The sequence below is a fragment of the Fusarium odoratissimum genome, assembly GCF_000260195.1.
Source record: "Fusarium odoratissimum NRRL 54006 unplaced genomic scaffold supercont1.3, whole genome shotgun sequence".
Classification (NCBI taxonomy): domain Eukaryota; kingdom Fungi; phylum Ascomycota; class Sordariomycetes; order Hypocreales; family Nectriaceae; genus Fusarium; species Fusarium odoratissimum.
The window spans coordinates 1,598,640-1,621,893 of NW_022158689.1; the positions used below are offsets into that span (position 1 = coordinate 1,598,640).

At 50.8% G+C, this 23,254-nt stretch overlaps 6 protein-coding genes across 67 annotated transcripts; 3 read left to right on the plus strand and 3 right to left on the minus strand.

Moving 5' to 3' along the window:
• The first annotated feature begins 1,862 nt into the window (after window positions 1-1,862).
• FOIG_02956 (uncharacterized protein) lies at window positions 1,863-8,641 on the plus strand. 61 transcript variants are annotated; one of them, XM_031200504.1, is made up of 9 exons: window positions 1,863-5,054; window positions 5,533-5,869; window positions 5,926-5,959; window positions 6,013-6,192; window positions 6,250-6,304; window positions 6,368-6,601; window positions 6,675-7,475; window positions 7,531-8,237; window positions 8,300-8,641. In XM_031200504.1, the coding sequence occupies exons 2-8, from the start codon at window positions 5,751-5,753 to the stop codon at window positions 7,728-7,730; spliced, it is 1,623 nt and encodes a 540-aa protein (XP_031070252.1). In that variant the 5' UTR covers window positions 1,863-5,054; window positions 5,533-5,750; the 3' UTR covers window positions 7,731-8,237; window positions 8,300-8,641. The 61 variants fall into 61 exon arrangements, with proteins under 61 accessions (XP_031070252.1, XP_031070266.1, XP_031070251.1 ...); XM_031200539.1 differs by having other exon boundaries at window positions 3,998-5,054; window positions 5,328-5,869; XM_031200541.1 differs by having other exon boundaries at window positions 4,016-5,054; window positions 5,357-5,869; window positions 8,300-8,348.
• Window positions 2,300-3,608, minus strand: FOIG_02957 (uncharacterized protein; the record flags this gene model as incomplete). The annotated part of the gene is made up of 2 exons (XM_031200542.1): window positions 2,300-2,614; window positions 3,501-3,608. The coding sequence occupies 2 exons, from the start codon at window positions 3,606-3,608 to the stop codon at window positions 2,300-2,302; spliced, it is 423 nt and encodes a 140-aa protein (XP_031070310.1).
• Window positions 8,642-9,024: 383 nt separating the features above from the next.
• On the minus strand, window positions 9,025-12,470 carry FOIG_02958 (condensin complex subunit 2). Its single transcript, XM_031200543.1, has 4 exons — window positions 12,229-12,470; window positions 11,593-12,175; window positions 9,961-11,541; window positions 9,025-9,900 (listed from the first exon to the last, which is right to left on the minus strand). The coding sequence occupies exons 1-4, from the start codon at window positions 12,321-12,323 to the stop codon at window positions 9,649-9,651; spliced, it is 2,511 nt and encodes an 836-aa protein (XP_031070311.1). The 5' UTR covers window positions 12,324-12,470; the 3' UTR covers window positions 9,025-9,648.
• Window positions 12,471-12,612: 142 nt separating this feature from the next.
• On the plus strand, window positions 12,613-16,751 carry FOIG_02959 (uncharacterized protein). Of its 2 annotated transcripts, XM_031200544.1 has the most exons (3): window positions 12,613-12,647; window positions 12,701-16,203; window positions 16,254-16,751. In XM_031200544.1, the coding sequence occupies exons 2-3, from the start codon at window positions 13,427-13,429 to the stop codon at window positions 16,582-16,584; spliced, it is 3,108 nt and encodes a 1,035-aa protein (XP_031070312.1). In that variant the 5' UTR covers window positions 12,613-12,647; window positions 12,701-13,426; the 3' UTR covers window positions 16,585-16,751. The 2 variants fall into 2 exon arrangements, with proteins under 2 accessions (XP_031070312.1, XP_031070313.1); XM_031200545.1 differs by having other exon boundaries at window positions 12,614-12,647; window positions 12,701-16,751.
• Window positions 16,752-17,183: 432 nt separating this feature from the next.
• FOIG_02960 (phosphomannomutase) lies at window positions 17,184-18,779 on the plus strand. Its single transcript, XM_031200546.1, has 3 exons — window positions 17,184-17,690; window positions 17,742-18,199; window positions 18,259-18,779. Exons 1-3 carry the CDS (start codon window positions 17,586-17,588, stop codon window positions 18,509-18,511), a joined length of 816 nt encoding a protein of 271 aa, XP_031070314.1. The 5' UTR covers window positions 17,184-17,585; the 3' UTR covers window positions 18,512-18,779.
• On the minus strand, window positions 18,460-23,174 carry FOIG_02961 (uncharacterized protein). The gene is made up of 4 exons (XM_031200547.1): window positions 22,887-23,174; window positions 20,066-22,829; window positions 19,328-20,016; window positions 18,460-19,272 (listed from the first exon to the last, which is right to left on the minus strand). The coding sequence occupies exons 2-4, from the start codon at window positions 22,486-22,488 to the stop codon at window positions 18,791-18,793; spliced, it is 3,594 nt and encodes a 1,197-aa protein (XP_031070315.1). The 5' UTR covers window positions 22,489-22,829; window positions 22,887-23,174; the 3' UTR covers window positions 18,460-18,790.
• Window positions 23,175-23,254: the final 80 nt, after the last annotated feature.

Below are 23,254 nucleotides of genomic sequence, written 5' to 3' on the forward strand. Positions count from 1 at the left end.
GAGGAGACGGTTGTCAATATTGTTGCCAGGCCGAAGCAAAGCGACCGATCTACTGTGTCAAGGCGTTGGGCCTCTGAGACCAAGAGACAGATAACTGAAGCTGTTGTGAAAATTGCAAAAGTAGCTGAACAGGCGTGGGTACGACCATGATATATGCACCCAACAAATCTCCTTTGGAATCTCATTTGGTCCGCATTTACATACGCATCAAAGTCGATGGCAAACCAACACGCCAGATCTCAACGTGCAGCTGCGTTACCACACAGACTCTAAAAAGGGAATGTACTTCGTGAAGAGGAATTCTTGGAGTATGCCATGAATACGTGCTTACATTTATGGGATGTACAGTAGGTAGTCGCTCTATCTTTATCCACTCCGCTAATAGGAAATAGTCAAAGTGTCTCTGAAACTCTCCGATCAACTAGGCTGACTGGGACTGGCACAAACCGGTGGAGTGCGCTGACAAGCCTGCAAGCTTGTCTTTGGCTATCGATCGAACTCGCCGCTCGCATCCATGTCTATGGCTGGGGTTCTAGATTCGACTGCGACCTACCAGCCCAGGTATCAGAGTGCCCCAGCACGATCAGTTTCGTAAATCGGGCGACTCTACTCGCAGTGTTGCATGTGGAGACGAGCACAGCAGCAGTGAGCGTAGCAAGTTCACTTACCTAGGTATCCAACAATCCGATGCCTAGGTACCTAGATAAAGAAGGCCAGTTTGATGGTGTACAGGCCCCCCGCCGGTGCAAAACGGGCTACGGAGATTTCTTCGATAGGATCCATCGATTTACATAAACCTGGCTTGGCTACTCGGGGTAAGTTAGTTGCTGATCATTTCCTATGTTTTATCCGATGCGATTCCGTGTTCAAGTGCTGAAATACAAGTCCCAAGATGGTAAAATCATGTATACACTCATAATCTGAACTAGGTACCTACTATACTTATAGCACCTAGTAGGTGCCTAAGGCGTATACCTCTCCTGAGGTACCTTCGTTTGTAACTTACCGTACCTTAGTACCTGTGTGCAAACGTGTCGAATGTGAAGAAGCAAAAAAGCGCTTACGCCCGGCCAATCAGATAGAGCAACAGCTAGCTGGAACCGATACCAAGTAGACTGGGATTATATTATACCTAGGCAGGCACAGAGGAAGATTAACAGGACATCCGGGAATAATAGCCCAGGAAAGCGGACTCGAAGCGGCCCCTTCCATGCACTCTATGCAGGGTTTGGACAGGAACCAACCAACTGCCTCTCTCCCTACCAGTTAGTGCACACCCTTTCCAAAGATCAGATATGTCCATTGCCCTGTCAGCCTATGCCCAGTGACCCTAGCATAATCCCATCACTTACACTTCGTTACTTACTCCCGTTAACGTTCTAGACTCAACATCGTGGAGAAATATTCGCCTTGATGCGCTTTACGCGACTCCGGGGAGTCGGTCATGAGCGTTTATTTTTGACATCAACAACCACAATGCCCGAAACCTTTCGGGCACTGTAGCCTTCATATCTGTCTACCTAATCGGAGGCGGACGTTGGAGATGCAGCCAGTCAGCCCAGGTAGCTCAGCCTCCTTCAATCCTCCAGGCGCCTAGTATGGCTAGTTAGGCTGCTGTCATAACAGCAGAGCACATACCGCCGGTAGTCTTTCGCTTCTCCCGAGAAAACCGGGGATTTTTGGATTCTGCGAGCTTAAAGCTTATTGGCTCAGCGACACGGACTATGCTCCGTGACCCTTTCTTTACATCATTCTTGACTTGCAAAACTGAATATTAGGCCATGATCAATTTCGCGATCGATCAAGATATCGCCAACTCAAGCTCAATATAATGGCCAAGGTGGCACAGTCCGAATAAGCCTCTGGGATCGAAACGAAAGATGCATGGCTGAATGGCTAAAGGGGGAGGCGTTACATTGAACGGGGAGCCGGCCACTCAATCCGTCACTATTCACCAATCCCAGGGCTCTGAGGGATCGAGATTCTAGACCCTTTGTCGAATTCCCATCCCGCTCATGGCGATTTTACCACCAGCTTTCGATTCACAATTACCGACACTACGTATTGTGGCTATCGAATGTTTTCAATGCCATCTGAGTGGCCGGACGATGAATAATCCCATCTTGCACATCTCGGTCGTTGATAGCCATTAACTTGCTACCTGTGAACTATCGCATACCCACTAAAAGCCACTATGCCTAATAGAACCAACTATCTTCCTCAGCTTCGGCTCGTCAACGCAGCAAATACCCAAATGGCCCAAACAGAATTAGACTATCAGAGCACCGGAGAAACAGAATCAAAGGAGGACTGCCGGAGATCGGTCGTGCGCTTTCACTCTGGATGACACTGCCCCATCATGGTAGAAAGGGAAAACACATGATGCCTTGGAACGAGTTCCAATATGCGTCATTCGACTTGAGGCATCAACCATCTGCGCAACATGACGAATTCTGGCGGCTGCACGAACGGACTTCCCAAAGACGTCGGTGGCCGTACCATGTGGCCCGTGAAAAGGGGACCTGGGGCATTTCTGAGCAAGCAGATCACCTGTTGGCGCGGCATCATAGGCGATTCGATCAAGGCCCTGCTCGATCATGGTGAAGTTGGAGTTCTGGCGTTGTGCGATCAGTAAGCCAAACCTCGATTTCAACAAAGGCGATGGCTCGATGGCGATCAGGAACAACCCACGAGCGGATTGTGGACAGCCCAGGGCGTGCGTCACTAATACCGGCTCCACACCCCCGGCTCGCAATAGCTCCGACCACCAGAACTCGACCCAGAAACTCCGTTTTAGTTAACCCACAACCACCTGGCTACCGACGAGCGTTGCCATTTGTAGAACAAGCTCAACTTCAACCCTGACCGTCCGTCTGTCACGCTTCTTTTAGCTGGTTGATGTGCACCGTCTCGGCGAGTTTCGAAGATCTTTGAGCCAGCTGCAGAGGAGGATGGGGAGACCACGTCCAAGAGCGTGACATTCTCACCCCATCACCCAGTCATCCCGTATCGTACCGTACGGGAGGCCACGACCGTTTCACGAATTGGGATCGAGATCTTACCCGTTACAGGTTCTGAGCTGCTGCGCTACCGACATGCTCCTGAGTTCGAGGGCTGGCAAAGCCTGGTGTGGACGGGTGACGCATGTAGCCAATGACTGTCATCTTGCCGTGTCGGGGCAAATCAATCAATCAAATTGACGGTTGATCGTCATGCCAAATTGCCTCTTTCTGAATAGAGGATGCGATGCGCCAAACCCCATAACAGGCTTGCCCACGTCCTTGGAACATCATGATGGGACCGCACGCTCTGTGGAACATCAAACAAACACCAGCAGCATCAGTATCAGCATCAGCAGTAGCAGCAATGGTGTGTATCTTTTCGATGAGTGTCGATTTCCATCCGACTTTCGATTTGGTGCTCCCATCTCAAGCACCGCGTCGCATTTTCCTCTCAACACATCCGTCCATCCATTCATGGATGGCTCTGCTAGAACTCACAGTCACGGGCACCAGTAGCGTTGCGTTGTGTTGCGTTGAAGCGACATCAATATGCCCATGGTCCCAGATATCGTTCATGAATGCGTCAATTGGACCAATTTGGGGCATCTCGATGTTGTCTAGGTGCCGCCCTATCGTATACGTAGCCCGATGACAGGGCCTCGGGGGTCCACGCTTCTTGTTTTCGACCCATCTCGAGTCTGAACTGCATTTCTGTACGTACGTTGCTTAGCAATGTTCGTGCCAATTGTCCATAATTCCCAAGACCTAATATGATGGATGATGGACAATGATGATAATGCCCCGGTGTAGAATCGGCCCTTGCATCATTCATCTTTCTCGAACGTCAAAACTTGATACGCTCTATAACAGAAAAAGAAAGAGGCTGCGGATCAACAGCCAGCCCAGAATTTAAGAGACAAGCGTGCCAAGGCTGTGTGCCCTTGACGGAAGATTAGACATACACCCTTCTTCCATACACGTCCACGCCCCCTTTAGGTTGAGTTGTGAACTGACTGGGCTAGACCATGCCCTCCTAGTTCTCTTGGAGCCTCTGAACAACAAGACCCCCCCGAAGCGAGTGCCATGTAGGAATCTGATGTTTCTGCTCTTTTTCTGCCACTTGAACTCTCACGATTCTATCATCGCTTCCGAAACCCTGCTTTGCCTATTCCCATTCAACTAATCGTATTTATTCTTTTGCCGGTGGCTGCGGCACCTCCGACTCTGCCCCGTTTTCCCCTGGACCCTGTCTCTACCTCCATCTACATACAGCATCTGGATCCCACGATGCCCTGAACGAGAATCCCCCATCCCAATATTGGCTTTAACACCAGCTCCCCACAGAGCAACTCATCTTTGACCTGTCTTTCTTCGGCAGCCCTCACACCCCCTCCCGTATGTCCACGACTGAAGCCCCGTCCCTACAGTCTAATTCTTATATTCGTCCTGCCTTGCCTTGCCTGTCTTTTGACTCTCACGCTCGCGCACACGCCAACAAGAGCCTAGGTCCAGAACATTTGATCCTCAACCGACCTGCAGCCAAACCTAACCCGGAGCCTGTCCCCTTGGATCTGTCACCTCACAGTCGTCTCATAAGTTTCAGTCCGAAGATCACCTGCCAATCCACGTCTCGTCACTATCCTCGACATCTATCCCAGACGAGGTCTTGCGCCGCTGACAGACCGTGAGCTTTCATTCTTCTCTCATCGCGGTTGGACACAATACCCTTCCCTCAACCCACCACCCACCACAGCACAGCACTTGCTCTTTGCAATCGAGATATCCGATTCCGCCTGTTGTCTCTGGGGGTGCCCGTAACTGCACTTCACTCCCTCTCGAACTCATCTCATCTATCCAACCTACTTGCTCGCCCTCTGTTGTTTCCCTTTCCTTTGAGTTTCCAGCTTCTGCCTCAGAAAACTCTTTTCTATTCATCGTTGTGGCTTGTCAATTGGCAAAGAATAACAACCCTTCACCATATGTCCCAACTCTTTTCTTGTCCAAGGTCCGCTGCTCACCAATTGTCCGGCCCAATATCATTACATCTTGCTTGTACGTGCCTCCTATTTCTTTCGTCATTCTCCTACACCCCCTCCCCTTACCCTCTGCATATTCACCAAAGACTTTATGCCCTTCAATCCAATCATCAGGCCCTCTGCCTCTCGATCCTTGAGTTTATCACTCCTGTGTTGCCCAAGATCTCCGTTCCACGTCCGAACCTCCTCACTCATCACACTTGATCGATCACTACCCACCGAAGATCCAAAGCCTCATTCCCGTATTCTGAAACTTTTCGAATGTAGCATAACGTCTTGTTACTCCCAGATTCTTGCCTAACATCACTCTCACAGTAGCTCCTTGTTGAGCCACCCAGCTTGAACCGACATCGTCAGTTCACCATATCTCAGTGCCAAACCCCGCGTTTCAAAACCCACCCATTTTCAGTTATATCCATCCATCAACACAACCAACCAGCAAAAAGGACCATCAAAGGCCTCATATACCAGTGGTTAACACATTTGTATAAAAGACGTACCCGAACATATCACCAGACGCGCACTGGACGCATCCTCGACGCATTAAACAAGCTTGATCACTTGATAACATTGCTTGTTTCTTGCAATTTGTAAAGCACTCTAGCCACTTGTACCTGGGACGAAGTTGAGCTGTCACACTGGCACCAATTAATAAAAAAAAAAACTGTTTGTCTTTGGAGGGAGGTTCCCCGGAACTTTCCAACTGGGCTGTATGTCTCCCGATCTTGAGTCAATTTTTGCCGAGTTGGGATTGTCCCAGTATCTTGGTGCATTCGTTGAGCAAGGTTTCGATGAGTGGGATATCATTCTTGACATCCAGGAGTCAGATCTGTATGTTTCCTTCTTGCTGGACTGATTGCAACACGTCCACTAACAGCCTTCTTCAGAGATGCACTGGGTGTCAAACTAGGCCACCGGAGGGTATGGTTCCTGTCACCGCCTACTCAGGCAGCCGCTAATGCAATTTCTTTTAGAAGCTCCAGAGAAGGATAGCTAATGCCCGAGGCATTTCCCCATCGGTGTCATTGGTGACTTCTGTCAGACCAACCAGTGAGGATGCAAAATCGGATAGTGTGCAACCTGAGCCCACTCGGACGGAACTACCGCCCGAAGGACAAGGTGTTGCCAAGCGAAAGTATCGGCGTCACCCTAAGGTGAGTTGAACTTCTTGCATTTCTTAAGTGGCGACTTGATGACTGACAAGGTACCAGCCTGACGAGAATGCCCCTGAGAGACCTCCGTCAGCATATGTATTGTTTTCCAACAGTCAGTTCTGCCCTGACTCACGCGCTCGTTGTTCGCGAAGAATTACTGACAAACGATGAAAAGAAATGAGGGAAGACTTAAAAAGCCAAAATCTCACGTTCACAGAAATTGCGAAACTCGTCGGAGAGAATTGGCAAAACCTGAATGCAAGCGAAAAGGAGGCATACGAAAGCCAAGCAAATGCCGATAAGGAGAAGTACCACCGTGACTTGATGGAATACAAGAAAACGGCCGACTATCGGAAGTATATGCAATATCTCCACGAGTTCAAGGAAAAGCAGGCCAAACGTACTCAAGGTTTGTAGCCAGATGGCATTAAATCCATCACACGTTGGCATAACAGTAAAACTGACATCCCACCGTTGGCTAGCCGATGTCTCTAAGAGGACAAAATTGGATCCCGTTCGGTTACGACACAGCAGCAGCAGCAGCAGCACCATGACACCGGGGGGCAACACTTCGAGCGGCAGTGGTAGCGAGAGGTTACAGGGTAGTGAGCCACCACCTTGTCGGCGAGAAAGGTTGAATTCGATTGCATCGATAGCTGAATCGCAGCATTCATCGACCACGCCAACTCTTTTATCCCAGGCTAACTCGAACGACGAGACCATGTCATCACCCCAGGCCGCCCACTTCGATGCTGGAAGTCCACGGGAACCCCATTACCAAGCTCCCAAGCGCCAGCAGTCCTGGCGAGAAGGAGGTCGGGGGGTAGAAGTTTCACATCAACATCTACCATCGTTGTCCAACATGCTCGAAGATGGCAGGAAAGGGATGCAAGTCCCATCCGGGTCGGAAGGGAATCCTTATTCGAGTGGTTTTGTTGCCGCGAACTACCCTAGGTCGGTACCCGAAGTCCCCAACGTGCTTCCATCGGCGCCGCCCAAGCCCCCTCTCCTCCGACACGAGCCGTCTTCCAGCAGCAGTATTGGTTCAGTGAGTCCAGCAGCGGGCTTTGCACGGACTCCTGGCGAAGGACCACTCCCAATACACGCTCTCCTTTCCCACCATCAGACGCTGCCGACACCAGTTGTTGCCGCCAACGCGGCCATGTTCGAACGGGGTTCTCCTGTTTCCGGATTGGGTACTGGTACGACGACTCCAAGCCCAACAGACCCTGTGCCACTCGTAAGGCCATATTTCGGCCACGGCGTCGTGCCCAGGGGATATGGTACTTGAATCTCTGGAGGCTTCGTTAAGAAGTCCAAGCTAACTCGGCTCTCAAGGCTCTCAACCATTGCCGCCCACTGGGCCTCCAGCCAGGAATGACGAATATATGGCGGACAGCGATGTGCCAATGACGCCGGCACCTGATCTGATCGCCCCAATCGAGGATCGCTCCTTCAAGACTCGCCTCGATGGCATGAGCGTCTTGCTAAGAGCTGGTGAGCTTGTCGAAAAACACGAACGAGACGAACGACGATGAGGAGCGACGACAATGAAATTATGCTCGTAGCATACTGTTGGTGTATTCGACACCAAAACGCTTGTATCCAGATGTTTCGAGATGCAGCTTACTCACCCCCGAGGACCCCTTTTGTTTCTTATCTTATCGGATACCCACGCATGATGACGTAAAGTCTTTTCCATTTCATGATTCGGTCTTTAGGTGGATTGTGGTACACATGAATGAGTACCTATAATGGCTGCTGTGGTAATATCGGGTCGCGCAGTCGCGGATTCTGGCGTTAGGGGCTTGAACTTTGGGTTTAAAAGAGGGTTGAAAGGATCCAAAAATAGCATTCGGAAGTCATGAGGAATTTGACTGGTGCATAGTTGAAAGGTTATCCCTGTCGTAACTGGATTCGAGGGCATATACTCCATGGTTTTCTGGTGTGAAACGAATTAGGTATTACAAGAAAATGACCAGGAGTTAAATTAGTATGGAAACGTACTGCAGTACCAATGCCAAGTCATGACATGTTATACATGAGTGAGTAGCGCATGTCCACATCGAGAAACCAGATTGGTGTTCTGATTCAAGGGATTTTGCAGGTGTGAGACCACCACCAGATCATTGCGGCGAGAGAGGGGCAGTCCCGGGATCTTAGTATTCAAAAGACAAGGGAGGTTGTCGATTAATGTGTATTGTATACCTGTACTACAGACATGTGGCTGGATAGCTGCTATGTACATGTGTAGTTCATAGTAAATCGAAGCAATAGGTAGGTAAGTGAGTAGATAGGTATGGCGAGGCCAAAGATGAGAAAAAGGAGAATGAACGAAATGAAGAGAACGAGAAGATCTCAAGGGTCCTTCCTTATTAGACTTATCTACCTTAGCCAGTTGCTTTTGTTCTTGTTCTCTCTTCTGTTTTGCCCCCCACAATTTATCAACATCGTCATAAGGGTCCAGTTCGCAACCCGTTTCAACGTCATGGCGCAGCCACAATAGCCCATGAGTGGGTCTGAGACTGGGATATGAGGTACGTACCCGACTCGAGGGTTACCTGCCTGGGCAGTACTTAAGGTACCTTGTCTAAGTAGGCGCCTACCCAAGGTACCATACAATCATAGAGATCTTGAGTAGGACTCTATCTGTTATCTGTGCAAAGGTAAGGTAATCAGGACTTGGTCTTGAACACATGAGCTGAAAACTTTTGCTCTAGGGTCCCTATATGAGTTGGTTTGTAATAATTCTCTTCGCATGTGCGTTATTAGCCCCCATCTCTCTGCAATCTTCAGTACTTACCCAGGTAAACTAACTGGCTTGTGCGGCTAAATTCCCTTCAGACATGGGAACTGGAAAAGTCAGCTATGAGGTGAGTGTCATGCTGCAGATATCACTGTAGCGTTAGCGTATTGGATTAGATGATAGAATGGCGAATTTTCTGCCGTTGATTTTCCAGCAGCCACGAGAATAGGATATGGATGTCAGGTCAGGTTGCCATTGACCAAGGTATTATCATTGAGAAAACTTGGATACGACCCAAGAGACCACAAAAGCTCAATCACTCAAGAATTTAAACTTGCTTTCTTCATACTTGAAATTAAAGGAACCCCGCAACAAGAGGCTGCAAATTCAAGAACCACCACCTCATCTTCCAGTCAGCATCCACATGGTATAAAGCAAAGCTCATGAATATGACCAATCAATCATTCCGTCGTGTCCTTCATTCAAAACAAGTACTCTAGATGTTGTTACTGTTGACTTCTCCCCCCAACGCCAGGATATCACGTTATCTTCCATGCCATGCCATACCAGACCAAACCATACCATGCATTGCTATGTGTCTCTTGAACGATTCCGCAAGCATCTCATGCATGACTCGTCAAACAAACAAGTACATGGCCACTCCCAAACATACTCAAGACAAGTGTTGACATAGTTCAAAACCGCTCCCGCTATTCACCCTCGACAATCTCCGCTGACCAATCCCTGCGGATCTCAAGTTCCGACAGACCAGGTGTGTTGTCAATCACAAGACCCTTCTCATTGGCCAAGTGCAAGAGGCAGATAAAGCAGAATGAGGTTGAAATATCATCCATCACCGGCTTGGGATATACGGTCTGCAGATTGTTCATGATCTCTGTGAACTTAAGCGTCTCTTCTTGCTTAGGTTCGCTGACATCCACTGCTTGGGGCTCAGGCTGTTTCTGTAGTTAGATGTATTAGCATAATGCCACGTCTTCGTTTTTGACTGCATAATAACTTACTTGAAGAATGTCAACATCCATACCCTTCCACAACTCTTCCTTCAACCTTCGCACATCCACCTTCTTGGCTACCCTAGCATATTGCACATACTCGGGTCGTACACGCCTCGTTTGAGTAACCAGTGTCGTTCCGAATGCTCCAGTATTAGTTACTGTCTCTCCATTAAGTAGAGCCGTGAGCCCTCCGCCATCAGTGAGTCCAGCCTGCCCGTCAAGCCCTGGTGAGAAGTGCTCTCTTGCGTCCGCAAACTCTAGATCGTCGTCATCGTCCAAGTCACCGCCGCCGGGGAATGGCATAACATCGTCCTGAAAGAAGTTGGCATCATAGTCGCCTTCAGGCAACGCTGTCTCGTCTGTATGTTGCGGGGCCTTTTGGTTGGCCCAGAATGCTTCGTCCATTTCACCATCAGGTTGATTATCTGCACCGGTATTACCAAAGCCACCCCCACCGCGAGAGCTGAAGCCTGTGCGTCGTTTGCTCATCCGTGCCTTTGGCTTGAGGAACAGGCTTAGCAGAGACTTGGAGTTAAAGTGCTTGTCGTCGGGGAGAAGATTGCGTGACTTAGACTTCCAATCCTTCTTGGGCATGCTGATGGCCGAATTGTTGGTGGCCTGTGTATGAATGATATCCGAAGTGTGTGAATCCAGAGGTGCGGCAAAATCGATCTCAAAGGGTTCTTTCTCTTTGCGCTTCTTTGTCTCTGTTGCCGGCTTATTCACATCCTTGATCTTCCTGATCCTCCAGTGCTCCGCGCTCGCCCAGTTCTTCTGCAACGCCTGGTCGAAAAATCCAAGGATGTCCTCGTGCATCTTGTCCGCCTTCTGCGCGCTCGTCATCGAAACAACGTATTCACCGTTGTCGTCGATCTCATCCCCGTCACCACCCTCTTCGCCGAGACCCGCGTCGTACACTCGCATCTGTGGCTCCAGGGCGGCTTCTCTAGCCCAGGCCTCGCCGCCCTCACCGAAAGCGACATTATCGGCGGCATCGAAGGCTCCCAGGGCAAGGTCATCATCATCGAAGCCTGCTGCTTCGTCACCATCGATTACGAGACCGGAAAAGTCGCCAAGCGCTCCCGGGGTCTTTTCCTTGTCCTGGTCCTGTCTCCAATCTTCGGGTGCCTTCAGAAATGGAATATCCATGGATCCCGAAGGATCGCCAAGATCAAACGTCTTTAAAGAAGGACAAACATCAAGCTCATCGAGTCGGTGCAAGTCGGGGATGAACTTGGCACCAAGGACTCCAACATCGATTTCGACATCGTCGGCTTCCTCCTCATCTTCCAGCTCCTCCTCCTCCGGGTCGTTCTCGGCTTCCTCGTCTTCTCCGTCGCCCTCTTCGTCATCGGACTTCGTCTTTCCAAGGGTGGCGGCATCACCAGTATCGTCGCTACTGTCAAAGACGATACGTCCTTGTGAATCGATCATGAGATGGTTTAGAAGAAGACCCTTGGCGCCACCCTCATCAAAATCGGCAGATGCTTTTTTGAACAAGGGATCGACTGCGAATTCCAGCTCGAACTTTTTGAGCTGCAGCGAGTTGAACGAGGGGGCAAGCGTTGCTTCAGATGATCGTTGTGTCTAGTAAATGTTAGTTTGAACCTTTGAGGAGTGCCCGGATCTCTGCTATACCTTCTTCTTGGGCTTCTTTTTGACGTTGCCATCCTCATCGAGTTCTTCTTCGTCGCTCTCGTCGGCATCCTCGCCATCTTTGTCTTTCTTCTTGGCGTTGTTGCTATCGGCAAGGCCACTCAATAGCTTCCCTGTTTCCGTTGCGACGCTGTCCACACGGTTGGTGTAGATCTTGACGCATCCGTCCAAGGTACAACTGGCCTTTTGGAAGTTCACACCGTCGCCTTCCTTGAGGAGTGACATATCGTGAAAGTAGTCTATGAGAGCGAAGTTCCATGAATTTGTCGCATTGATTTTGTTGTCGGTCGCCATCTTCATCCATTCTTCGAAATTGGCGAGAAGCGGCACACGCTTCATAGGCGTGACCGCAGAACCTCCGACCACAAAGCCCTCATCATCTTCGATATAGCTGGCGCGGCCGCCGCGGGGAGTTTGGGGATCACCGTTCTCCATGTCGTCAAGGCGAAGGCCAACCTTGCGAGGAGTTGCGGCCTTCTTGATCTCGTTAAATTGTCTTTCGTGGAGAGCTCTCCTGGAGCTCATGCGCTGCCCCTTTTCTGACACATCGTCGTTGAGGGGGATTCTGGATAGTTGCATTAGCACACCGCAGTTGTTGCTGGGGAATCGATAACTGACTTGACGGGTGACTGCGTTATGAATGGTGAGGCCGTACTGGAGCCTGTGTTGTTCCTGGCACTCCCCGTCCGGGGAACTTGAGCAACTCGAGGCATTTTCAATTTGTTTGTGTGGGTTTTTGGGGGACAAAAAGGGCGTGTTTGGACGAGGCCTATCGCGTTGTCGTCGTTGTCGTGTTGCGGGACCCCCCTGGCCAAAGTAAACAAAATAAATGCCAACTGCTATGGAGGTAGCACGAGGGGCGGGCGGTGTGTGGGGTAACCTCAATGCTCTGTTATTGTTTAACCTTAGGCCTCAACTGTGGCTGGAGATTATAGCCACAGTGAGTCCCTCTAAGGTACGGAGGTACTCTCCGTCTGAAACGGAACATCACCGACACGGGACGCTGCCAAGGCAGGAACAGTCCAAACAACCCAATGGTAAGTTACCCCTGCCCATGCACCTTTATCCCGTCTGATCACCAAGTTTCCAGTAAGCACGTGGCGCAACCTAAAGCAAGCACGTTGAAGATGAGAAGCTTAACCAAGAGACGTTATACGAGTGGCAGAGAAGTCGGTGTACTGTATCGACCAAGGAACTCATCTTAACGATCAATCTGTCACTGGGAGCTCTGAACTGGATCAGCTGTGTCTTGGTGGCTCCTGCCAAACTTGGAGCTAATAAGGTAGCCACACCTCACTCATACACTAACTGTGGCAAGCACTCTGTTAGTCTAGGTTGTGTCTATCTTTGAACAACAGGCGGCCTCCCTTCGTCTTCGTCACCATCACCAAACTAGGTTGTAAGAAACCCGTCGCAAAGAGACGCTAAAATGCTGGAAACTGGATTTCTGCATGCTTCAAAAGGGAAAGTCGATGCATAATGGGGGATATTAAGATTCTCGATCACCGATCCACGATTCCCCCCTCGGTTAAGTTAATGTGTGGGAATGGGGCATGCCATGGACTTGGGAGCATGTAACGTCAAGATACGACGGATACTTTAAACCTTTAAACCTTACCTTATCTAGCACTGAATCCAATTCTTGTTCTCCAAACATTCCCTCTGCATCTTTCCTACTCCCCTCACTGAATCGCATCTCAATTTATATTCTCAAGCTTCATAAGACCCGTTCTTGGTCATTGTTTTTTTTTTTTTTTACAAGATCATAATGGCATCCAGAGAAGCTACTTCATGACATGACGATACCAATTCCAATATGACGAATACCACCCCCCGTGGGCTTCTCTGCCCCATCAGCGAGACTACCAAAGGTCCCAATGCGACTCCCAAACGGTTCCCCAGAGGCAGCCGCTTACAGTCTCGTCCTTTCTATACTACGGTCCTCCTTCTATCAGTCCTGACTGCATATTCGTTTCTGTCGCATACGACTTTCGCACAGTCCGTCTCAAATCGCGCGACAGATCCCGATCTGCTCTTCAAGCGCAGTTTCTCTACGGTCGAAACACCCGAGTGCAATCAAGTCCACGACGCCGAGGACAAATGCGCCTTTGTGCGCAAATACTGCAGCGATGATGATGCCGGGCTCATACACTATATTGAACTGTATTATTGCTCTTTCGGCAATGTAAGACCCATCGCATTCACAGCTCTTGTGCTTTGGCTGGGCCTCCTCTTCACCACCATCGGCATCGCTGCAAGTGATTTCTTCAGTGTCAACCTAAGCACGATAGCGACAGTCCTTGGCCTTAGCGAGAGTTTGGCAGGCGTCACATTTCTCGCCTTTGGCAATGGGTCTCCCGACGTGTTCAGCACCTTTGCAGCCATGGGCTCTAATAGCGCCAGTATGGCCGTTGGAGAGCTTATCGGCGCGGCAAGCTTTATCACAGGTGTCGTTGCTGGTTCTATGGCATTGGTGAGGGAGTTCCGTGTCGATCGGAAATCATACACACGCGATATTTGCTTCTTCATTCTTGCGGTCGTCTTCACCATGATCTTCCTAGCTGATGGCCACCTGCACTTGTGGGAGTGTTGGGTGATGATAGGGTACTATGGAGTGTATGTCGTTACTGTTGTAACATGGCACTGGTACTCCACGAGACGCAAGGCTAGACAACGCAGAGAAGGCGAAGCGCGCAGCCATGTGTATGCAGCCCTAGGTCACTCGGGGGACGAGTTGGCCGGCGAGCCATATAGAGACGACCCAGATGATGTTGGCTCGGGCCCTGGCACTGCGCACGCTACGCCGCCTGATATCTCGCTCCTTGAAGCCGGACCCAGGATCGAGGTTGACGGTACGCCTCAGCGAGCTGAAAGCGACACGTCTAGTGAAGACCATGACCGCATGGTTGCAGCCGAGGTTGCCAGCAGCATGCGAGTTCTGCGAGGTCGTGGAGTTAGACGAAACACAATGACGCCCATCCGACCTAGTCTTGTAGGTGCACTGGAATTTCGGTCTGCTTTGGCGCAGCTACAACGCGAGGGTAATTTACAGCTGTCCACGATCCCAGGAAGAAGCTACTCGGATTATCATGTGCACAGGCGCAGGCAGACCACCGCAACAATCGCAGAATCCGCTCGGTCTGATGGTCAGTTGGACCCAAACATGGGTGAGCACGCGCCCATAAGGAACAGAGCACTCTCTTCTGGAGACGTCCCAGTCGGTGTGCCTGCTCACCCGGATCTACATATTCCACGCCGCAACGGTTCCGAACCGACCTTGTCCGTTCCTGGCTCAACAGCCAGTGGAACAAGGGCATCAAGCCCCAGCCCATCCTACACTGTAGGAGGAAACTTGGCAGCGCCTCCAGTCGGACCTAGTGGGACGACCCACGATGCTCCTTCAGAAGGCCAGAAAGGACAGCTGCTGACTCCCGAGCTTCGCCTGCAAATACCTTCCAGCCGCCGTAGCAGTTACAGCGACCGCTCCTCGCCTAGCACGCCTTTCCCCGTGTACAGCGATTCGCCAGCACTGCTTACGCCCAATTACCAGAATGACCCAATTGAGTTCGTGTCGCCAGGAGGAGTATCACCCAGTACCGTTGCACCGGGTCCAGCAAGCCGTGAGACACCCTTTGCCGACTTGCAACTGACAGTCGATACACCATCACGTCCTGTTAGATGGTGGCCCTATGCCGTGCTACCAGCTCCCCATGTCTTGTGGGCAACCTTGTTCCCTACATTGCAAGGCTGGAAAGAGAAGACGGCATGGGACAAGTTTGTCAGTGCCATCTCTGTCCCAAGTATCTTTCTTTTGGTGGTGACTTTGCCCGTCGTAGACTCAGAAACAACAGACGGCGAATCATCTATCCTCGAGGCACTCAACGACCACACCGATCATTACCATCACGATCATCAAGTTGTTGGGCACATGGCTCCGCCCATATCAATTGAGCACTCGGCGATTGAGCCAGAAGCAGAGTCGGAATGGGAGCGCTATCGTAGACACACTATCACAAGCCGTGGCAACAGCCACGTTGGCCTTGCGACAACACCTTCCACAGCACATGCTGCAGATGGAGAGACTCTGGCCGCCTCGCAGTTCTCTCTGGGTCCACCGGCCATAGTGGCAAAGCCAGCTTCAGATTTCCATTCCTCCAGCAGTGTCAAGAATGACTGCACAGGCTGGAACCGATGGCTCGTGGCGCTACAACTCTTTACTGGTCCCCAGTTTGCTGTCCTGGTCTTGTGGGCCAATACCTTGGAGGACTGGGAGAGCCCTCATAAAGCTTTGATCCGCATGGTGTTGTACACACTCCTTGCATCTCTCATTCTTCTCGGTGTCTTGGTCGTCTTCACGTCAGAGGACAGACCCCCTCGTTATCATTACATGCTTTGCTTCATGGGATTCATTATTAGTATTGCTTGGATCTCAACAATCGCAGGCGAGGTTGTAGGGGTTCTCAAGACAGTCGGTGTCATTTTGAACATCTCGGAAGCGCTATTAGGTCTCACCATATTTGCTGCTGGCAACAGTGTGGGGGATCTAGTCGCTGATATTACAGTAGCACGGCTTGGGTATCCCGTTATGGCTTTGTAAGTACAGGAGGGCTTCCTCGGAGCACTTGGGCTAATATGTTATCTAGATCTGCTTGCTTCGGTGGCCCTATGCTGAACATCCTTCTGGGCATTGGTATCGGCGGTGCGATGATGACAATCCAGAAGGCAAACAAGAAGCACCGCAAGAACCCCAGCCATCCCATCAAGTACAAGCCTTACCGCATCCAAGTCGGTGGGACGCTGATGATCTCAGCTATCACACTACTTGTCACGCTCGTGGGCTTGCTTATTGTTGTGCCCATGAACAAATGGATCTTGAGTCGCAAGATTGGATGGGGACTGATCACTCTCTGGGCAGTGAGTACAATCGTAAACGTGATCGTCGAGCTCACTGGAGCTTGGGGTGAAATGGCATAGCCTGCCATGAACTTGGCCGGGTTTATAAAGGCGTTTTTGTCTTATTCATACATTCTTTGAGCGACTGTTTAGACCAAGCAATAACATGACTTTACAATTTTACGAACGAGAGCTGCTTTGAGAAGTCTTGGCTGATAAAAGTGTCTATATCCATCAGGTATTGACCATTAATCCTTGTTCACTCGTTCACCGAGCTCACCTCGACTGAGGGGCCCACTGGTTGCTGCGAGCTATTTAGCGGTGAGACTGGGCGGAAGAGGTGGCCCACTAAAAAGTTTCCTTGCGCTCTGTGAAGATCTTTTGGTGGAGGGGTAGCGTACGAGGGGTTATTAGAGGGGTAACAAGAAGAGGAAAACTAGAGCAGCAACGAGTTGTCAGTCCAGAGCATTCAAAACAAGATGTAGCCAATCTTCCATGTATTTTTGTTACTTCTCAGAAGTTCGGTGGTGGTTGCAACCATCATCAATCATCCATCATGGTCCTTAGAGAGTGTTGCCTTTAATCCCAATTGCATCCATGGATGGATGTCAACAGTGGACCAACCCCTGGATCTTTAGCGGTAAACGTGGCCCAAGGGATAGAAGATCTTCGAGAAACCGCAGCAATTCACCTCTTTGTGACTGTAGGTTTTTGAGGGTCAGATACATCGACTGTTGGCCCTGTATTATTATTTTAACGGCTCTGCCAAGATCTATATTACAAGCAAGCTTTTTTGAACCACGAAGAGCAGCACCTTGGGCTCCTCTAAGTGCCTTGGGCCAAGATACCTGTGTTACCTGAGGTGCAGTTCGTCGTCAAGTCTGCCCCGCATTGAATTTCATCGTACATGCTCTGTAGTACCTAGCTCCCCATCCCTGCCCCACCTTCTCCCATTTGTTTAGGTAGGTAGTATTACTTCAAGTCCCCTCCTCAACACCAAGGAGCTCCCCTATCTCACCTTATTCCTGTATCGTACATTCTCCGTTCTCTCTTTTCCAAACCAAACCACAGCAACATTCACAATGGCTCTCGCATCCCCCCCGTCGTACACTCCTCTCCAGGAGCGTCCTCTCAAGGACACCATCTGCCTCTTCGACGTTGACGGCACACTCACACCCGCGCGCCTGGTACGCTCAAACACCCTGTTCTGAATCCCTTCCAGTCGCTAACCCATACAGGACGCCTCGCCCGAGATCCTCGATATCCTTCAGAAACTTCGCTCAAAGTGCGCTATCGGATATGTTGGTGGCTCGGACTTCGCCAAGCAACAGGAGCAGCTGGGCAAGCCCGCCGGACAGCCCGTCACCGCCCTCTTTGACTTCTGCTTCTCCGAGAACGGCTTGACTGCCTTCAAGCTCGGCGAGCCCCTCGAGTCGAACTCGTTCATCAAGTTCATTGGCGAGGAGCAGTACAAGGAGCTTGCCAACTTCGTCCTCCACTATGTTGCTGATCTCGACATCCCCGTCAAGCGCGGCACGTTCATTGAATTCCGCAATGGGATGATAAACATTAGCCCCGTCGGTCGTAACGCCAGCACTCAGGAGCGAAACGACTTTGAGGCGTTCGACAAGGACGCGAAGGTCCGGGAGAAGTTTGTCGCTGTTCTCAAGGAGCGATTCGGCCATCTCGGCCTCACGTACGTTATGATCCCTAATCCGCCATGACATGCTCTGGTTTCTGACATTCTCTGAAAAGCTTCTCCATTGGTGGCCAGATCTCCTTCGATGTGTTCCCCACCGGGTGGGATAAGACTTACTGCCTCCAGCACCTTGAGAACGATGCCAAGAAGCCTGACGGTATCGCCTACAAGACCATTCACTTCTTTGGCGACAAGACATTCGAGGGCGGCAACGACTACGAGATTTACACCGACTCTAGGACAACTGGCCACTCCGTCACCGGACCTGAGGACACCATGCGTATCCTCAAGGAACTCTTCGATCTCTAAATACATATTTGGGCGTTGGAATGAGATTCAAAAGCATATATACACAATAGAAACGAGGCCAAGAAAGATGCAATGTTTTCATGAATATCCTCCCAAATATGTTTAAAATTGATCCGTCTCATACCCGTATAATGCTGCTAAGCTCGACAAACTGACAATCAACAAGGTATCTTAGATGTATATGTGTCTTCGTAATATCGTAGAAACGCTATATGTGCAATATAAATGGCAAAATCCAATCAGTGCCCTTACCTAAGAATCCAACTACACCCAGCTGATTCATCGTCCATATTCCAAATGAGGGATGATGACAGGACCATATTTAGTTGGTGCCGTGAACGCTCCGTCACCCTGAACAACAAAGTCGACGGCCAGGCTCACCTTAGACAGGCCCTGTTGCGAGCCGTTCAGGCTGGGGTTAGGGCTGAACGGTGTCTGGGGCACTGCTGCCGCTGCGTCTTGGTCGTATGAAACAAAGGCGACGTAGTTTCGACGACCCATAAGCTTTTTGAGCTCTCTTGCGGCACCACTGGCATCAGAATGGAAGATCTCCATCATATCTTCTTTTGTGTCTGACACCTCGTGCGTTGACTTCTTGCCATTCTGAGGTACGTAAAGCGTCTTTTGGTTGTGCAGCATCTTGAGCACATAGTTGCTCTGAGGTGCCGCGACGATAGGGGATGAGATGATCTGGTACATGGTCTTGTGATCACCAGGGTGTGTGGGGTCGTGAACCAACCCAGCTCCTGAGGCATTGACGTCTGCAGTAATGTTAGCATGAGAAACTCAAAAACTGATATGTGATTGTCGACTTACCTCCAGAGAGGAAGGTCATTCTGATTCCCTTCTGTTGTGCAATGCCTTGCAGAGTTCGGATTAAGTAGGTTCTCTCTAGGTCCTTAGTGTCGTGAGTCCACATATCCTTGAGCACTTCTTGAATGTCAAGCTCGCCAAACTGGTTCAAGACATTACCCATGAGACCAGTTTTTCCGACAGCCTTCTTCACCTGCGAGAAGCCTTGTGCAACCACATCTTTACCGCCGACTACGCCTGCAACGGAGCTCGTGACCTTACCCAGAATATTGTAGGTTGTGTTGACTGCCTTTTTGCCCGCAGCCATTGTGTTGGCAAGGCTCTCCACAGTGTCCAGGCGTGGATACACAAGTGGTACCGAGATCATCCAGATACAATGCTGCACGCTTGGAGGAAGTGTAGCAACTTTGGGGAAAATCCCTTGGTATGTCGGGCCTGCCATTACTTGGGCTTGGGTACGCTCGGATCGGCAGTCAGGGCCAACAACCACCACAGCCGGTCCGAGGTACTTCACGAAATGCCAACCAGTTCCAGTGATGGTGAATATGTCGTGATCGGTGCTGACGTTCCGTAGCATCTCGACAGTGGTATGGTGCTGAAACAACAGGTACATCTCTGTCGCAATTCGTCCAATGTTCTTGAACATGGGTGAAGATTGCATATAGTCTGGGTATGAGCCATATCCATCAAAACTATTCGGGTCAGTACATGTAACAAACTGAATGATAACAGTGCACTTACATATCGTGGTCGTCAATCTGCAGGACGTGGGGAATTTGCGCAAAGGCCTCACGAAGGAATGGTTGATCAAAGTGGCTGGTGTAGTAGTGGAAGTATGCGTGTGCGACATCCTCTTCATGCCGCGCTGTCCACTGGACGTTCTTCTTGTTGTCACGTCCGCTCATGGCAAGCCACTGCTTGAGGAGAGGGACTTCTTTCCACAAACGATCACCGTAGATCTGGTCTCCCAACCCTAACTGAACATGAAAGCCACCACAATCGACATTCTTCTGGAGGACGTCCTTCCACATGAATCCAACCCCGCCAAGCTTAGCTCGCTCGTTCTGTGAAGTGCCTGCAGCGAAGTCGTTGCCGGAGTGTGCAATAAAGCGCCAGCTAGTCTCTTGACGCCCAGCCACGACGAATTCATAGCGTGTGCAGCCAAGGTGAGAGGTAACTGCATATGTCCAACGCTCAGTACCAGCCTCAGACATGGGCAGTTCTAAATCATATTTATAAAACTTCCATCTTTGGTGTGTGAAAATTGGGCGAGGCTCGGCTTGTCGTGGATTGGGTGCCAGGTCGTGGCTCAGGTGAATATGGATTGTGGGTGGTTGAGGAGCATCTGTCACAATCAGAATACTACCCAGCCAAAGGCCCTTCTCGATATCCATGTTGACATATCGTAGATAGGGGCCAAAGTAAACGCCATTCGTAGGCTGAATTCTGTACATATCAACACCCGCGCTTGGTGGAGGACCGGTAAATCCGGCGGCTGTGGGTGTCGCTGAAGCCGCTACACTCATGATACTCTCAGCATAGCCAGGGGTATGCGGTGGGAACATCGGAGAGGCCATGGCTTGCTTGCCAAACATTGGCGATGCCAAAGGGTTTCCATAAGTCGAAGCGGTTGGCGAGAGAGGAGCTTGTTCGTGAGATATGGGGTTTGGTCCCTTGGGGAAGTCCCACTGCGTAGCTTGAGATGCCAGGTGAATATAGTAGTATTGTCCGGAATTCTGATCCAAATGGGCGATCCATCCCTCAGGCAGGGGTGGAGGTGAGGCTGGGTTCTGGGTTTCAAAGGTCTGGGCAGGGGCAACGACTTGCTGCTGAGACGGTTGCCCATTCTGCTCAGGGTGCGGTTCATTCGCAAACGCAGGGTGAGGGTCGTTGGCAAACGCAGGATGGCCTGGGTGCTGAAGAGCAGGCGAAGCAAGTCCACCAGCAACAGTTGAGGCTGCAGCTACCGCGGCGGCCTTCGTTGGCGCTGTCGATGTAGTCGCCTGCTGTTGGGGTTGAGCAGCGGCAGAACTTGAGCCGGCTTGCTGGGGCCGTTGCTTCTCGTTGGGATAAGACGAGTTTCCACCAGGGTTGAGACTCGAGTATGCAGGAGGGGGCGAGTTGGTGTTCATACGTTGGAAGTCTTGCTCCAACACACTGACTTGCGCCTGACCCTGTCCTTGCCCTTGTGGCTGTGGCTTTTGTTGTTGTTGCTGTTCGGGTTGTGGGGGAGGACTAAACGACTGATGTGACTGTGCCGGACTCGAAATAGCATTCATGCCCTGGTACACAGTCGGAGGACCGGATGGCGCTTGGTCTGGGGTCTCGGTGGGTGTCCATGGTCGTTGAGGAGGAGGTTGGTTTCCATACTGCGCGAGTCTCTGGGAAGCGGCCGCACTGGGGGCGCCCAGGCTGTTAAGGGTAGCAGTTCCGGAGATACCAGCGGCGGCATAACGGGCCTCAATAGCATCAGCCGGCGCCTGTCCGGGCTCCACAATCGGGGTTTCGGGAGGGGGAGGCGAGCCACGGCTTGCACGGGTCGTTGAAGTTGAGGCAGTTGAAGCAAAGCGATTTACTCCTTGGTCGTTCATCTTGAGTTGTTGGACAGCGGCAGGCTGAGCCGGTGCATTGCTTGATGAGCCAGACGCAGCACCAGGTGGCGGATAGTACGCTTTTTGATAGCTGGGATAATTGTTGTTAGAGGAGCCAGGCCGGTGGCTATCGGCCAGAGGACGTTGAAAAAGATCGGTGTCGGCGTCAGGACTTGTGGGAGAGCTGATAGGTTTTGGAGCAGCCCCTCTTCGCTCAGCGAGACCAGGTTTCTTTCCTGGTGGGCTAGTTTCTAGACGAGGGCTGGTGTCATTGTATGCGGAGCCGAAGGGCTTCGCAGGAGTTGGTTTGCGAACGTCGTCGTCGTCCGGGAACGGCAAGGGAGCCGCAGAGCTGGAGGCGCCAGGAGGAAGAGGAAATGAGTGCTTAGAGGCGGGAGATGTGGACGAAGGAGGCGCAGGATATCGGAAAGCAGAGGATCTGCCATCTTTTGCGGGTTGGGGGCTCTGAGGTTTGAATATGCGCAAAGGTTCAACGGTAGGGCTGTCGCAGTCTTCAGGGGCGGGCTTGCTGAGAAACATCTCCTCATCCGGAACGCCACGACTACGCTCCATCTTGAGATACGATGGCGCCTCTAATAGGCGACGGAAGATACGGAAGTGAAATGTGCGACAGTATGCGATATGGGAGTTCCCCAATGATGGCGGGGTAAGTGAGCGAGCAACAGAACGTCCTGTTTGAGATTGATGACGCAGATGACGAGGCGCAAAGGAGGCCGCGGTAGCTGGCCTGTTCTTGATCAACAAGTACAAACTTGAGAGGTCAAGAAAGCTCTTGGGTGATATGCCCTCTGGGTTTATCTTGTTTGAGTTGTTGGTTGAGCGGGGTTCGACTGTTTGGGCTGTATCGGCTGAAGTGACGTGGGCTTGTGCGTACAGGTAAGGTAGGTAGGTACCTAGATTAGTAGTTAGTGCCTTCCGTCTCCTGTGGCGTTGGTTGTGCTTGTTTGTACCTGATTGAGGGGTCCCAGGAAAGTAGGTCGCAGAAACGGCCGCGTCAGGTACAAAACTCTGATGTTGGTTTCAGAAGAGTGAAAAAGTGATAAAAAATTCAGGGGAATACTTTGTAAAGAACAAAAGCGCATGAAAGAAGAAAAAAATTAAAAGAGAAAAGGGGGAAAGGACAATCAAGAGGGGAAGAGGGTCTCTTCTGCTCAAGCGCCGTGGCCTGCTGGATCATACAGATCATGGGGAGCTTCCAATAGCAATACAGCAGTTGGGAGGCAGCTCGTTAAAACGAAGTGAGGTGGCGTGGCGTGGCCTTCAATCGTAGGGAACTAGAGGGAGCTTATAAGTGCAGGGGTTTTCTAGCACCCAAGCC